The sequence below is a fragment of the Hippoglossus hippoglossus genome, chromosome 16, assembly GCF_009819705.1.
Source record: "Hippoglossus hippoglossus isolate fHipHip1 chromosome 16, fHipHip1.pri, whole genome shotgun sequence".
NCBI classification, from domain to species: domain Eukaryota; kingdom Metazoa; phylum Chordata; class Actinopteri; order Pleuronectiformes; family Pleuronectidae; genus Hippoglossus; species Hippoglossus hippoglossus.
Genome location: NC_047166.1, coordinates 18,747,141 through 18,764,708, shown reverse-complemented (window position 1 = coordinate 18,764,708; position 17,568 = coordinate 18,747,141). Strand labels below are relative to the sequence as shown.

Sequence of the window (17,568 nt, the reverse complement as noted above, 5' to 3'; positions counted from 1 at the left end):
TTTTAAATAATGACAGTTATATGCTGCTTCTTCTGAGGAAGTGTTGTGTTGCTGGACCTAGGTAACCAGCTGCAGGTAGAGAGGGTGGCAGAGCACAGATGAAGTCCCGACCGATAGACTGTTTCTCTGACACTGAACTCCAAGATACGGAGATAGATTCAGAGGTTTTGCTGGAATATTGATACACATTGTTTCTGAAAGCACTCGTGGTGTTTTGTTCCTTCTTGAAAATGATAACGTAGCACTTTGGTAAGAAATGGCAGCTGAGGATGCCGTAGTTGGACATGAGAATGACCACCATCTCCACAGCCGAAATGTAAATTCCTGAGGTGGTAACGTAGACAGGAACAAAGAGCATCCAGGAGATAAGGTAGAGCAGCATACTGAAGGTGATGAACTTTGCCTCATTGTAGAACTGTGGAAGTTTGCGGCCTTTGAAGGCACAGATCAAACACACAAACGCTAGGAAAGCTATGTAGCCCAACATCACCCCGAAGGCCAAATATGAGCCCTCGTGACACTCCTCCAGCAAAGTGGTTGGTTGCATGACGATTTGATGAAATGGGCTCTTGAGGACTAGCCAGCAGATACAAATAATCACCTGCAAGGCCACACAGAGGCTGGCCATGACGTAAGGCTTGAAGAGCCTCCGCAGAACCTCCTGCAGTGCAGGGTTGAACTGGAAGGCCAGCAGGATCTGCAGGGTCTTGACCAGGATGCAGGAGACGCACAGAGTGAAGCTGATACCGAAGAGCACCTGTCGAGCCTTACACTGGAAACTGTTGGGCCGACCGACAAACAGCACGGCGCTGATGTAACCGATGACCAGAGAGAATAAGATGACCTGGCTCAGTGGCCCTCCGGCAGCCTTCACTACAGGAGTGTCGCGCTGATGTAAAAACAGAGCTGACACCATCACAGCCAGGATGATACCCAGGGCAGAAAAGGTCAGGAGCACCACAGCAAATCTGTCCTGCCAGGAGAAGAAGAGCACGACTTTGGGGGTGCAGCTGGAGCTGCCCTCTGCTGACCACTCTCTGCTTATGTCACAGCTCAGACACTGATCCATATCTGCAGGGATGGAGGATTACAAGCACAGGTACAGATTAAAACAATAAAAGATCCTATCTGACTCCACAGAATCCCACACCCATCTTGGTGATTAAGCTAACTTGGCTCTGGGTAAACATAAGCATGAGCATAACCAGGTATTTTAAAAGATGTTTATCAGTTTCCATCACTTCTACTGCCAAGCAGGGAGTTTCCAGGCATTCAGATCTTTATCAAGTTGTTGGCAGTTAATTGTCGTCACATGAAGCGTGACTGCCTTGGAAGGAACATCAGTTTCTACAGTAACAAGTGTCACACCAGCTCACACTTTGTGGTTCTTAGTATTTCTGTAAGGGACAAGATTTTACTTAATTTATTTTGTGTTGTTCTTTCAGTCTATTATTGTGAACTAGTATACATGTTGAAAAGTAAAGAACAGAACCTTTCCATTGTGGTTACTTGTTTGTACAACTGATTATGTGGAGAGATTTGTCTATTCAGGAGCTCTACTTGCCTTGCAACCAGAGGAAACTGGGTCTAAATTTAGTTCAGCTATCATGGTTCCTGCTTCCTGAAAGTCTCTGCTCTGCAGGTCACACTCTCTAATGGCTACGGGACTTACCTGACATCTTGTTCCATCGTTGTTGTCATGCAGTATGATGCAGACACAAGATCATTTACACATGGACACAGAAACCGGACACACTAGTGTTCTGTTTATACTGCAATGTGTATCTGCATATAGGGTGAATTCAGGTAATCTTGGACATTGGGTAATGTGGGACACCTAAGCTTCAGTCTGTTCATTTCCTGTTCTAACCAAATCTAGTCAACAGGACTTTTACTATAGGTTACCATGGACATCATGTTACTGAAATCACATGACTTCATGGGGGGTCACAGAAAGGGGCAGGACCAGTTTTAATCAGAGGCTCCCCCTTGGAATTGCATGACAAGCTCAATGACATCGGATTCTGACAAGATTAATGTTGTGCAATAATGCATTAAACGTGATACCTAAAATGGTGTGCCTTTCGGCATTCAATAAATTTGGTTATCAAAATGATAACAAACAGCATCAAAGGGTTCATTGTTGAGATGTATGATTCTAAATTTCCACAGGCAAATCAACCTCGCCTGTCAGAGCAAAGCAGCCGTGGAACAAGAGATAAATGCCCTGAGATCGCAAAATGCTCTTCTCCTCCAGGAGGTTCAAACTGCTAGTAAGAAAGCCCTGCACTATTTAGAAGACCAGCACTCAGCAGAGTCAGATCTCTATTCACACAAGGAGGAATTGTTAAAACTTAGATTAGAAGGCCCGGCCTCACATCAGTTTTTCAGCCAATGTGATTCTTGTTATTCCGATTCACACTCCTCCAATAGTGTACGGTTAACTCCCTCTTCACTTCCAAGATGGGACAGAATCCCATCCGACCCGAAGTCTTTGGGAATTAAGTCACCTCCTGATCCTCCACTGACAGGAAGAGGTAACAGCTTCCTAACTTCCCATCTCTCTGACTCTGACACTGACATTGATGACGCATGTAGTTTATCCTCAAGAACACATTGTGCCTCATATACTTCGCATCCACTGATGCATGACACATTTTTCCATGCACAACTCTCCAAAGGGGGGACTTCAACATTCAAGAATGTTTTAGCACCTCCCCCTCAACCAGAGAGACCTGTAGCAGGTGATGCACGTGCCTGGACCTCACAGTGTCCTCGCTTTGATTTGCTTGAGTTTCTAGCTAAAGATAATGAACAATTTGATCCAGACAACTGTGATAACAATATTGATAATTACTTTATGTATACTTCCATGTATATGCACACATGTTGTACTGATGACACAGCAAGAAAAACCTTCAATGCAGCAGATCAGGAAGATGTCACAGGTGGCTTGGGAAACTATTGTCACTTCCAAGGCTACAGTAGGTGCAACCGAGCCTGTCAAAACAAACAGCACGGTGTCAAATTCATCCGCAGCCTCAAAACTTCATCCTCACAACAAAACAAAGGGGGGGTGACAACAGGCAGCATAGGGACACAGAGCGTACCCGCCATGTCCACCAACTTCTCAGAGATAGGCATTCCCAGATGTAGCCAGATGCGCGCTCCCTCCCTGCCGCTGCGGGGCGCTCTACCTGTTCTAATGGCGCACCAGTCATTAGGCGACGTCAGGCGTCCCGTATTTAAGGAGGCGGCCGTGTTTGGCTCGCACTCCTTCCGTTTCCGCTCCTCTCCGGTGGGTCGTGGATAGCGCGGAAGAGCTACCTCTGTAGCCGCGGCGTGGTTGTGCAGCAGCCAGCGCCTCCTCTAATTTTTCCCCCCTCGTACGCAGCGTGACTGACTGCTGGCGTGGGATCGCTCCGCCGGGGGACCTTCGGGGTGCAGTTGCGGGTCTGCTTTGTAAGTAACGTTGTCTGCCGTCTCTTGCTTCTCTTACCCAAGCTGACTGTTTATGTCATGCAACAGCTGCACTCATCTACGGCTGGGGGAGACTCCCACCCTCCGGGTTGCTGTGACGGTGCCTTGGCTTGCAGGGTGGTGCGTATGGCCCCATTATTCACCCAATTCAGTTATGTTGTCATATTAATTATTAAATTTGTTTATTTCGCCCTCCTAGAGGCCCTGCTCCTTCGTCGGCCGTCATTGGCCACCACGTCTCAGACGGACCTGCTGTTTTGGCTTTACCGGAAATTGCACTATCCTAAACCACACTTTTAATGAACTGTTGCAGCTAATAAGAGCACGGCTCCACAGTTGAAGACTGCCCGGGCTCAGGACCAAGGAAGTGGGTTCTTAAAGTATTGTCTCGTGCACTGTGGCTCTCCACGCTACACCTTCACGGCGCGTGGAGTGATCACCACAAAGGGACGCCTAGTTTTTTAGCAACCTTTAAATCCCGTTTATATTGGTTGGTATTTCGTTGTTTTGTTGTTCTGTTTTGTTTTTGTTGTTTCAATGCAGACATGTTTTAATTCTTTTATTGTTGGTCAGGTGCTGTGGGCCTGAGGCGGCGACCCAATTCCTGGTGGCGGCGTTTTCTTCACAACCCGTTTTGTTGGTTTGCTGTGTCACGGGTGGCGAGTTTATTAATTCTTCCCCTTTTTCTTTGGTTGTCGTCGCCGTGGTAAGTCCCAGCCCTGTCCCTGTGTTGCTCCTGTCAAGCGTTTTATTGCATGTTAATTGGTGTTCTGTTTGTTTTCATTTTGCTTGTTGATTTATGCATTTATTTGAGTTATATTAAAGTTCTTTTTTTTATTAGTTAAACACGTCTCTTGCCCCATGATTTAAACGAACCTGTGCTGTTGCACTTACAATACTTGAGTTATTTCCTGGAGGTGAAATTCCCCAGGTGGCGTTGTGGCAACCTCTCACTATCCCCGCTTTCCCACCTCGCTACACACAGTAGAAGCTGTAGGAAGCCATACTCTGACATTCTGGCCCAGACAAATTACTACTGCTCAGAAGATGACGACAGCATCTCTGAGTACAGTTCAAAACATGGTTATGACCAAGCACACAGTGACAGCGCCTCTGAAGTCCTCTTGGACTCTGGCTCCCCAGAGCGTTACAGCCCTGAGCAACGACACAGGCGATCCAGAGCTCGCTCCTCACGGCCATAACCAACACCGTTAACCCCGGTACTGACAGTGGGTATTAAGTTTCTTGCAGTTAATAGGAAAACTGTTTTGTTAGCAACAGCAGCAAACTCCAAAACCTAAATTCTGATTCAACTTATATACCACTGCCAACTTTGTAAATATGTTTGGATCGACTACTTTCCATTCCATAATAATGTAGTCCATACAACACATGTTAGGACATTAGCATATTATGACAGAAACAATGATACCATCATTTTGATTTTGAGACTTTGAAAAATTATGACACCCTTTCGCAGAAAAACCTGCCTGAAGGTTAAAATTGTTAAATCTGCCAGATCAGACTGAGTACTACATTGAGTAGGATCCAATGAGTGAACAAAAAACTCTTGGACATTCCAAATATGACCTTATCATTGTATGTGCCACTCTCTCTGCATCCTAGCGTACAATTTGTCAAATCTTTCCTTTTTCTCCCTAACCTAGTGAAGAGCACAGGTTATTCATATTGTACTGTCATTGTAATCTGAATTATTTGTCTAATTTTAATCTTGCTTAGCCAAACTAGATAGTATAAACAATGCCCAGATGTTACCATCCAAATGAACTGACAATTGACTTTTCCAGCTTTGGACTAAACATGTTCAAGTTCGCCCTCAGGAACACACGTCCGGTGCGATCCTGAGAACCTGGTATTTGTGAACTACAGTTCGGCCTACATGTGTAGTCAAAAGCCTAAGGCCGCATGTCCTTTGTTCTGGAGAAAACCAGAAACCTCCAGAACTGTCTCCCAGGGTGCCTCAACGTCACACAGAGGTGTGAAAACCGACCGGGGGCACAAGTTTCAACTACTATTGGTCACTCTGGGCCCATGACCTATGAGGTCACCAAGCCAATATAAGGCCAGTTCTCCCCCCCTTCTTCCTCTTTCCATGCACCCCTCAGAGGAGCACACCGCTCTTCCTCGATTCCTCTCTCCGATTCCTCTCTCCGAGAGGAGCTCGAAGATGCAGCTTTCCACTCACCTCAACAAGGAAACCTCCTCCTAATCCAAGCTCTACCAACCTTCAGGCAGCGACACGAGGTCCGGCCTAAACAACGAACAGCAAAACCGTTGCACCGCACAGCAGAACCACAAAGACAGGAGACGCAACCCAGCAAGACGACTTCACAGAACTTCGAACAGCACAGCAACCTTTACGCATACTCACATACACATCTTTGTTTAGTCAGTACACTATTAGTAATTTGTGTTTTTATACTTTATTATCTTCATAATAAATGTTTTTCTTTCACAAATGTTTTTTCATTAATGTTGCATAAGTGAATTTTGCCAACCTCTACACTGTCAAGAACTCTATATCCTTCAACTTAGCTAACTATCTATATGGTAATTTTGGTTATAGTTATTAATTTAATTGTTAATCAGAGTTCCAAATTTGTAGTTAGTACTTTTATGAGACTTAATCAATAAATTGGCTATCTTTTCCCTTCCTTTGAAGGGTGGTGCCCCGAGGTAACTTTAATCAATTAAAGTTATTTAATATTCATATTTTTAATAATCTTCAATATTTTATTTTGATATCCAAATTTATTGAATGCTGAAAGGCACAGCATTTAATGGTATCACGTTTAATGCATTATTGCACAACATTAATGTTAAGGATACAAATCTGTTGTAAATTAAACAATTCGAAATAAAAGCTTGGTAATTAAGCATTGCTTCAACAAAACGAAATCTGTGCTTTTACTCTGAAGACAAAGGCAGAAAAAGGTAGATGCAGTTACATTCTAAGTCAACAGTAGATTACTGATAAACTGATGAATTACTGATAAACTACACATCTTAAAACCTAATTTTATAGACTTGCTTTCATGTGATGTTGGGTTTTTACTGTTTTTATCATTTTCTTACACCTTTTATTTTACTTGTTCATTTATTTTTATTGTCATATTACTGCTTTCATGTGTTCAAATTTTCGTTTACTTTTCTTGCTTTGCTATTAAAGCACTTTTTAAAATCTTTCTTTTAAAAAGTGATGTATAAATAAAGTTTATTATTATTGATATCCTCCCTCTTTGCTCCTTGGATGTGATAACACCTGGGTTTCTGTACTTGTAAGCACACACACCCCTAATGACAGCTTTTATTTACTGTGCACGTGTAGTAAATGTGTCCAGTGAATCCGATGTGTGCAGGGGTGACGAACCTGTTTTATTCGAGTAGTAGTTCGCAGTACAGTTGATGCACTCATAACAACAGGTGTGTTGACCTTCGGCTGTTTTTTTGAACTCTCCAGGGACGCAGCTATTGGAGCACTTGGAGATGATGTCCTGCAGAAATCAGAGAGATTACATTCAACACTTCATTTCATTATTTTTGTCTTATTTTGTATTATATTTCTCATATCAAATGTATTTGATTTCCTGAATTCTACTTTTTGGAGATACAAACTGAAATGGTGTTTTCAGCTTCAATGGTCTGCATGTTTTCAGTTAACACATTTTGCAGTAATGCATGTGTGTCACGTTCCTAAGGGCAGCAGGATTAGGGCTTACCTTCAGGTCCTGGAGGTGCTGGGTGCTCACATTGGTGTAAGTGAAGTTGTTGGTGTTTAGGTTGTATTCAGCCACAACCTCAGTGAAATGATTATTTCCTCCATCTGAGCACCACATTTTCAGGTCGTAGCCCAGGTTGATGTCACCGCTGCCGTCAAACTTATAGGTTTTTCCTCGAAATTTAAACTCTTGCGAAAACAGAGGTTTCAGCAGCTACAGGATAGAAAACATTTCATTATCAGCCCAGTACCTTGGAAAAGTCTAAACCTCAATATCTTGATGTGACAATGATAAATAGCCCTGTGCAGAGTCCATCTCCTATCCCTTTGGCTGTGGGGTCTGCTGCTCACTTGTTGCACTTCAGCTCAACTCAGTGTCAGAGACCTCTGGGTACCTCCACAACCTTGTTTTTACACACACACACACACACACACACACACACACACACACACACACACACACACACACACGTGTAATTACCTCCCAGGGTTGCATTGTGCCTGGTGTTTTGCAGTCTCTGCTCCTGCAGACAGAAGCCACAGTCTGAGTAATGGCGCTGACAGCCATCTCAACACTAATGATAGTGGGGGCATGAGTGTGTTTCCTGAGATTTTTCACAGCTTCTGAAATAAGCTTAGTGTCTTCAAAATCTTTACTGGCATTTAGCTGCCAATAGAACTCCTTCATGAAGGGGTTATTCCTTGTAAATGCATGTCCAGCTGCCTCCAGCCTGCTCAGGTAGTCCTTAATTGATGACGTATCTCCACTCTTGAAGGTGAAGCCCACAACATATCCTATGTCCCTCAGAGTCGCGTTGACTTTGTTTGACTTTGCGTTGCTAGAGGACCAGGTGTCACTGGCCACCCAAACTCTTCTCATTGACTCCATGTTCTGTCCTGCTCTCAGTGTCTTATTCTTCAGCTCCTGGAAAAGATACCTCATGTGAGTTGACTTGGCAAATGATACAATGACCTGCACCTTGGGATTGTTGAGGATGGTTGTGGCAGCGTCCCCGATATCAGAGCAGACATCATGACTGGTCACAGCCTGAGGTAGAATCGATATGAAAGCCACACAGATCCCCTTTTCAGAGGCCTGGGACACAAAGTGTTCCAGAGCTGATCGGCCATAATCTCCATCTGTGGTAACTATTCCGACCCAGTTCCAGCCGTAGGTGTGGAGCAGACTGACCATGGCAGCTGTCTGATGTTTATCATTAGGAACAGTCCTCAAAAACGAAGGGAAGCGGCTCTTATCACTCAGAATGACAGCAGTTGATGAATAGCTGATCTGGAGAAAAAAACAGATGATATCATTTTTAAAGATGTGATGCTGGCCACCTCTGGTAAAATCGCCTACATCCTCAGTTGAACAGATCATGCAATTCTACCCCTGTTGTATAATGGCCTATGTCAAGAGTGTGACTTAGGCCGTTTTATTTTGTCTAAGTCAAAAGACAATGTGACTAAGGCAATTTTACAAGCTTTTCAAGATGGCGGCTGCATCAAGAAGAATGAAAATCTACCTAGCCGCTGAAGTTATTTCCATGATTCAGGGCTCGTCCCCTATTGGTAAGTGATGAGGTTTACTATAATATAGTCTAGGCTATAAATATTGCATAGTTATTTAGTCTTTTAATCAGTCATTTTAGTCAGCATTTTAGTCAGCAAAATAGCTAAGTCCATGAAGCTAGCATTTAGCTAGCAAGAGTGGAAAGGCTCCAGAATCTGTGGCTGTTACAAGTGATAGGCTTTCAGGATCCTCTTTACTTTTGTGTTTTTATTTAATGAAAATCTCACTTGAACATAATATTAGTAATCATAACATCATTTGACCGGTATAATAGTATGCCTGTTGTGCAGTGTCTAGAGGCAGCTTGTGCACCCCTAGGGGTGCATGCACACCACTTTGGGAATCCCTGATGTAGCTTAATACAAGTGACCACAAGGCAATGGATGTTTTTCAGAATGATCACACATTTGTGACTGTACACCTCAAAGGGTTGAAATGTTTTTCCTTTTTGGTAGGAGATGCACTTGACAATTCTGACACCGATCAGGCCTCATCCACTGAAAATGACAATGAGACCGTCGTTGAAAAGATGAAGCAGCATGTACCAGGCCAAGACTCTGTTTCAGATGGAGCAGACAATACCTTAAACACTCCCGTGGATTTAGTTCAAGATGCCAAGCAGACACATCCACACCATAAAGAGGACATATCTGATGATGATGATTTCATAAGCGATCCAGACTATACCCCATTCTGTAATGAGTCCTCTGCCCCTGAAAATGTAGACAGCCTAACCATGGTAGCAACAACTCCAGAACAGCAGGATGAGGATGAGGATGTGGATGAGGATGAGGATGTGGATGAGGATGAGGATGAGGATGAGGATGAGGATGAGGATTTAAACAATACGGTCAAAAGGAAAAGAAATAAAGGCCTTAGTCCGGGAACATGGAAGCAAAATGAATCGAAGGAGAAACGTCTCAAAGGAATGTCATACAAAAGCAAAGGTGGCAAAGAAATAAGTGTAAAGGCTGTGGGTCCTCCCTGCAACTTGAAATTATGTCAGCGAGTCTCAACTCGAGACCGCAAAGTCATTACAGAAGAGCAGCGGCAGTGGATCTTTCAGAAGATTTGGGCAATGAACACCTGGGAAGAACGTCGGTTATACGTCACCACTTTGGCCACAAAGGTTAAAATAAAGCAAAAGACAGTTGCTGAGGGATCCCGATGCAATTCATCATTGTCCTACCAACTGAAGCTTCAAGATGGAACAAGTCTCAAAGTGTGCAAGGCACTTTTTTCCTCTACACTTGGTCTCCCTGAAAGAACCATTACACACTGGCTGAACAAAGTCACCATCGACCATGACGAACAAGCGGCAGCACTGCCGTCTACATCTGGACCTAAGAGTGGCAATCATGCAAAGCTTGAAACTGATGTCAAGGATTTCCTTAAGGACTGCTTGAGGGACCTGCCCACTGTTGATTCACACTACTGCAGAAGCACAGAGACCTACAAAGACAAGAAGTTCCTTCAACCAGGCACAACCATCTCCCAACTACATCGGGAAGTATTCTGTATTCATTCCGCGAAAAGATCAGTGTGATGTTTATGTTTCATTCAAGCATGGGAATATCAGTAAGACTGCACCCGAGGTATTTGCACACCTTCAATATCGCCATTTTGAAGGTGTGATCAAAGACCATCCAGAACTCAAGCAGATCATAGTGTGGAGCGACGGTTGCGGTTATCAGAACCGCAGTGCATGTGTGGCGAATGCATTCTCTGAGCTTGCAAGGAAATATGGCAGTAATAACACAGAAATACCTTGTTGCAGGGCACACACAAATGGAGTGTGACAGCATGCATAGTACTATTGAATGCAAAATAGTTACGGATATCTTCACCCCGAGAGACTATGTCATCATACTCCAGACTGCAAGAATTAGGCCATCACCTTACCATGTGAAGGTGCTCAAGCATGATGAGTTCCTGAAAATGAATGGATCTTACTTCATTAGCATCAGACCAGGCAAAAAAGCTGGAGATCCGACTGTGCATCACTTGCGGGCTCTTCAGTTTAGCAGTGAAGGCAAGGTCCATTTCAAGCTGTCCTTCTCAGAGGACTCTGCGTGGGAAGCACTGCCACAGAGGCTACAGGTGCCAAATGAGCCGATAGCATGGATAAGAATGTTTCCATGTGCTCTGCCAATCAAGGAGAGAAAGTTCCAGGACCTCCAGTCAATGAAGCACGTCATGCCCGTTGAGTGTCATCACTTCTTTGACAATTTACCACATTAATAGGCATCAGTCAAGAACCCAGCAAAGAAGAGCTGGAGGGAGAAGCGAGGAGATGCACATGCCTCCTCAGCATTATGTTTAGTTAGTTTGTTAGTTATGCTTTATTGTTGACAGAGTTGAAGGTTTAAAATTGCTTAAGTCACAAAGGCATGTTCAAAAATTTGCCTAAGTCATTTATTCCTCTTATTGTACATAATTGACAGACATTGTTATTAGTATGTCAATAGTCATCTATTGTCATAACCTTTTTGAGTGAAATTATTAATAAATATCATATATTCAATATTTGGTAAACATTTTTGTGTTTTCTGAAAAACCTGAAAAAATTACTTGGGCCATTATTTTAAGAGGGTGACGATGTGTAAATTTCCAACTTTTTTGTTTGGTCACAGTTTTGTTTGGTAATGCACAAAACTGCTTCACCTTTAACTTTCCCAGCAAAAAGGTTAAGATGCATATGTGTCTCAATTCAGGGGCTGCATCCTACGGCGGACACAGGGGCCCACGAAAGAGGAGGTCTTTGTAGAGGCCGAACTGAAGTTATATGGTCTGGTTTACAGAGGATTTTCAAGTTCTCCATCAACAGAGGATGCAGCTTTATCTGTGGATCCTCACTTTGAATATGTCCTGGACTGTGCAAATGTTCATGATCATAAAAGGTACGGCTGCTGATGTTTATCAGCTGCCACTGCAAACCTGTTCTGCTGCTTTCTATAACAGTGACTAAGTGACTATGTGACTAAGGCAATTTTACAAGCTTTTCAAGATGGCGGCTGCATCAAGAAGAATGAAAATCTACCTAGCCGCTGAAGTTATTTCCATGATTCAGGGCTCGTCCCCTATTGGTAAGTGATGAGGTTTACTATAATATAGTTTAGGCTATAAATATTGCATAGTTATTTAGTCTTTTAATCAGTCTTTTTAGTCAGCATTTTAGTCAGCAAAATAGCTAAGTCCATGAAGCTAGCATTTAGCTAGCAATAGTGGAAAGGCTCCAGAATCTGTGGCTGTTACAAGTGATAGGCTTTCAGGATCCTCTTTACTTTTGTGTTTTTATTTAATGAAAATCTCACTTGAACATAATATTAGTAATCATAACATCATTTGACCGGTATAATAGTATGCCTGTTGTGCAGTGTCTAGAGGCAGCTTGTGCACCCCTAGGGGTGCATGCACACCACTTTGGGAATCCCTGATGTAGCTTAATACAAGTGACCACAACGCAATGGATGTTTTTCAGAATGATCACACATTTGTGACTGTACACCTCAAAGGGTTGAAATGTTTTTCCTTTTTGGTAGGAGATGCACTTGACAATTCTGACACCGATCAGGCCTCATCCACTGAAAATGACAATGAGACCGTCGTTGAAAAGATGAAGCAGCATGTACCAGGCCAAGACTCTGTTTCAGATGGAGCAGACAATACCTTAAACACTCCCGCGGATTTAGTTCAAGATGCCAAGCAGACACATCCACACCATAAAGAGGACATATCTGATGATGATGATTTCATAAGCGATCCAGACTATACCCCATTCTGTAATGAGTCCTCTGCCCCTGAAAATGTAGACAGCCTAACCATGGTGGCAACAACTCCAGAACAGCAGGATGAGGATGAGGATGAGGATGAGGATGTGGATGAGGATGAGGATGAGGATGAGGATGAGTATGAGGATGAGGATGAGGATTTAAACAATACGGTCAAAAGGAAAAGAAATAAACGCCTTAGTCCGGGAACATGGAAGCAAAATGAATCGAAGGAGAAAAGTCTCAAAGGAATGTCATACAAGAGCAAAGGTGGCAAAGAAATAAGTGTAAAGGCTGTGGGTCCTCCCTGCAACTCGAAATTATGTCAGCGAGTCTCAACTCGAGACCGCAAAGTCATTACAGAAGAGCAGCGGCAGTGGATCTTTCAGAAGATTTGGGCAATGAACACCTGGGAAGAACGTCGGTTATACGTCACCACTTTGGCCACAAAGGTTAAAATAAAGCAAAAGACAGTTGCTGAGGGATCCCGATGCAATTCATCATTGTCCTACCAACTGAAGCTTCAAGATGGAACAAGTCTCAAAGTGTGCAAGGCACTTTTTTCCTCTACACTTGGTCTCCCTGAAAGAACCATTACACACTGGCTGAACAAAGTCACCATCGACCATGACGAACAAGCGGCAGCGCCGCCGTCTACATCTGGACCTAAGAGTGGCAATCATGCAAAGCTTGAAACTGATGTCAAGGATTTCCTTAAGGACTGCTTGAGGGACCTGCCCACTGTTGATTCACACTACTGCAGAAGCACAGAGACCTACAAAGACAAGAAGTTCCTTCAACCAGGCACAACCATCTCCCAACTACATCGGGAAGTATTCTGTATTCATTCCGCGAAAAGATCAGTGTGATGTTTATGTTTCATTCAAGCATGGGAATATCAGTAAGACTGCACCCGAGGTATTTGCACACCTTCAATATCGCCATTTTGAAGGTGTGATCAAAGACCATCCAGAACTCAAGCAGATCATAGTGTGGAGCGACGGTTGCGGTTATCAGAACCGCAGTGCATGTGTGGCGAATGCATTCTCTGAGCTTGCAAGGAAATATGGCAGTAATAACACAGAAATACCTTGTTGCAGGGCACACACAAATGGAGTGTGACAGCATGCATAGTACTATTGAATGCAAAATAGTTACGGATATCTTCACCCCGAGAGACTATGTCATCATACTCCAGACTGCAAGAATTAGGCCATCACCTTACCATGTGAAGGTGCTCAAGCATGATGAGTTCCTGAAAATGAATGGATCTTACTTCATTAGCATCAGACCAGGCAAAAAAGCTGGAGATCCGACTGTGCATCACTTGCGGGCTCTTCAGTTTAGCAGTGAAGGCAAGGTCCATTTCAAGCTGTCCTTCTCAGAGGACTCTGCGTGGGAAGCACTGCCACAGAGGCTACAGGTGCCAAATGAGCCGATAGCATGGATAAGAATGTTTCCATGTGCTCTGCCAATCAAGGAGAGAAAGTTCCAGGACCTCCAGTCAATGAAGCACGTCATGCCCGTTGAGTGTCATCACTTCTTTGACAATTTACCACATTAATAGGCATCAGTCAAGAACCCAGCAAAGAAGAGCTGGAGGGAGAAGCGAGGAGATGCACATGCCTCCTCAGCATTATGTTTAGTTAGTTTGTTAGTTATGCTTTATTGTTGACAGAGTTGAAGGTTTAAAATTGCTTAAGTCACAAAGGCATGTTCAAAAATTTGCCTAAGTCATTTATTCCTCTTATTGTACATAATTGACAGACATTGTTATTAGTATGTCAATAGTCATCTATTGTCATAACCTTTTTGAGTGAAATTATTAATAAATATCATATATTCAATATTTGGTAAACATTTTTGTGTTTTCTGAAAAACCTGAAAAAATTACTTGGGCCATTATTTTAAGAGGGTGACGATGTGTAAATTTCCAACTTTTTTGTTTGGTCACAGTTTTGTTTGGTAATGCACAAAACTGCTTCACCTTTAACTTTCCCAGCAAAAAGGTTAAGATGCATATGTGTCTCAATTCAGGGGCTGCATCCTACGGCGGACACAGGGGCCCACGAAAGAGGAGGTCTTTGTAGAGGCCGAACTGAAGTTATATGGTCTGGTTTACAGAGGATTTTCAAGTTCTCCATCAACAGAGGATGCAGCTTTATCTGTGGATCCTCACTTTGAATATGTCCTGGACTGTGCAAATGTTCATGATCATAAAAGGTACGGCTGCTGATGTTTATCAGCTGCCACTGCAAACCTGTTCTGCTGCTTTCTATAACAGTCAACGCTATGTGTGTCAGTGTTGCCACAGAGGGTCAGCAGCTTACTTGAGGAATCATCTGGAGTGTCAGTTGCCTGGCGATGGCAATGGATACTTCAGAGTAAGAGCCACCTATAACAGCCATGACTGGCTGTCCACAGGCAGAGGTGTTGCTCTCTGTGTAGCAGTTGTCCCGCTGCATGAAGTCTCCTATGGCTCTCAGAGCTGTGCTGGGATCATCGCAAGAGTCCACGATTAGGTAACCCAGAGTGACGTTCACAGCCTTGAGCAGAGGGGACTTATTCATGACCTCGATAGCATTGATCATAGCCAGAGCCAAAATCAGGCGTCTTTCGTCAAACCTGTGAGAACAATACATTTATTATTCCAATAATAAATACAGGATGTATGTGATAGAATGGAGACTGTGAGGGACAAGAAGACAGAGAACAAATAACTGTGTGACAAATAAAAATAATTCTAAAACTAAAAATCTATTTCTTTTACTTGAAATCTCTACATATGAGACAAAGGTTGAATTATCCAACGCCCAGTCTCTGGCGGGTGTGTTCTTCATCAAATGAGTCTAACCCACACAATAAGGAGGTAAGGTTGACTCGTCTCAGTGAACAAAATCACATCTTGAAGTGTCAGTGAGAAAATCTTTGTACGTTTCCTAATATGTATTTGTTGCCGTACTTCAGTTGAGTGTTACCATCTCATAATGCATTTTCTTCTTTCTATTTTTTCTTGACATTTTAGAGGGAAATATTACTTTTTATTCCATCACATTTATATGAGAGCAACAGCTCGCAAGTACTATGCAAATTGTTAATTACCAAAAATATTAATTTAACCCTAACCCCAAAGTTTGGTTCAGTATATTGTAACTGTGTTTCTGTTTCTGATAATACTTCACATTTGACTGCTATCAATATTATTATCAATATTTAAATATACACATTGACAACTTTAGTACTTTTACACTTTGAATACATTTGGAGTATCACTTTGAGTGCATGATTGTTACATTTATTTGTTATGGCACGTTTTGAAATATGCTGTTACTACTTCAAGTCTCTGATAACATTTTTGAGAAACAAATGTTTGGATAATTGATTTCATTAATCTGGATGATATCACCTGATACATGGCTGTGGTTGTGGTTTGAAAGAGTATTTTTTGTCGTGTGCATCCTCATGAATGGGAAAGATTCCTGCGATGACGATATCTCCTGCAGCTGTAGCTTCCATCCTCCTGGTATAATTTTCAGTGGCATGTCCTGTATCCATAATAAAAAGGAAAACTGTGATATGAAAGTTGATTACAAGAACAACCCAGGCCATATCACTATCCTCTGTGTTTGCTGTCTGAGCTCTCGCTGGTTTTTCACCTCTGGCAGAGTGATACCTTTTTAAGCATCTTGCCAAGGCTAAAATAAAACTCTCTCTTGCTTCCTCATTCACACGTTTCTCTTCTCACATTCTCCCCTGTAGCCCTGCCCACTTCATGACTGACAGTGAGGGAGTCATTGTTCTGCAGCTTTCATCATATCTGCTCTTGTGCCTACGCATTTTGCAGCCCACAGCACATTTTCAAATGTTGTGTTGTGTAAAAAACGAAATGCATCAGTTTACGATCATATACCACAGAAAAAGATTAAACCCCCACGTTAGAGGAGCTTCAACTAGACAAATGAATCCATCATTAAAATTAGTACTTGGAAGAATTTATATTGTATATAGCACCTTTCAAAACACAGTTATAAGGTGCTTCACAAGTTAACAATGAAACATTTTAAGTAAACAATAAAAACAATTGCAAAAGCAGTTTGAAGATCACCGACAATAGAGCACTGACTGTTGAAGAATTAAAAAGAGTAAAAAGTAGATCAAATAAAAACTAGGGCTACGTTGTAGCACTAACGGGCCTGAGCACAGGCATTTTGAAGCCTGTTGCGGTTAGTGGAGAGAGCGATCAATGACCAAGCGCACGTCTCTGCGTTGCATGCGTTTTGCGCACTGCGGCAAGGACAAATGCTTCACTTCCTGTGTCCGTCGAGCGATGTCGATCCTTGCCTGCTAATTGCTCATTACGGTCCACGCTATCATTTGCACATCACACTGTGAACATTTTATGTAAATCGAATGATAGTTGTAAAACAAAGCGTACTTCCTGTTGCCAGTAGGTGGCGCCAGCACTATTATTACATACAGACTAATAGATCTGTTCAAGTAGGGGCTCTGATGTAGCGTTTTTCAATTTTGTGTCAATTGGACAATGTTACAACAACTTAATTATCACACTGATCAGTAGGTGGCACTATGACCCTGAACTAATATTAATATATGGATGTGTTCAGGTCAGGATTGTGATCATAGGTCAGTAGTTCGGAGCCGGTTGGATAATGCAGAGTGGATTTACAAAGTACTTCCCGTTTCATGGCGAATCAGTAGGTGGCGCTATGACACTGAGGAAATATTGACACATAGAGCTGTTCAGGCTTGGTCTCTGATCATGAGACATCAGTTTGGCGGTGATAGGATTATGCACACTGGAGTTATGACAACATCGTCTCCTTTGGCGAAGGATGATCCTTCGCCGCACCTCAATGTTTACACGGTTTGAGGAAATGTCACAATTCTGACCATGATCCAATGACTTGACTGAGCTCTTTTGAGCTGTATATTGTAAAGCAGCCAGGAGCAGTTCATCAAAGTAAAAACATGTCACTTCCTGTAGC

General features: G+C 42.8%; 1 protein-coding gene across 1 annotated transcript; it reads right to left on the bottom strand.

The window, feature by feature from the left end:
• Positions 1–16: 16 nt before the first annotated feature.
• On the bottom strand, positions 17–16,171 carry LOC117776440 (G-protein coupled receptor family C group 6 member A-like). The gene is made up of 6 exons (XM_034610359.1): positions 15,969–16,171; positions 14,893–15,187; positions 7,701–8,510; positions 7,221–7,433; positions 6,872–6,995; positions 17–1,071 (listed from the first exon to the last, which is right to left on the bottom strand). Exons 1-6 carry the CDS (start codon positions 16,169–16,171, stop codon positions 17–19), a joined length of 2,700 nt encoding a protein of 899 aa, XP_034466250.1.
• Positions 16,172–17,568: the final 1,397 nt, after the last annotated feature.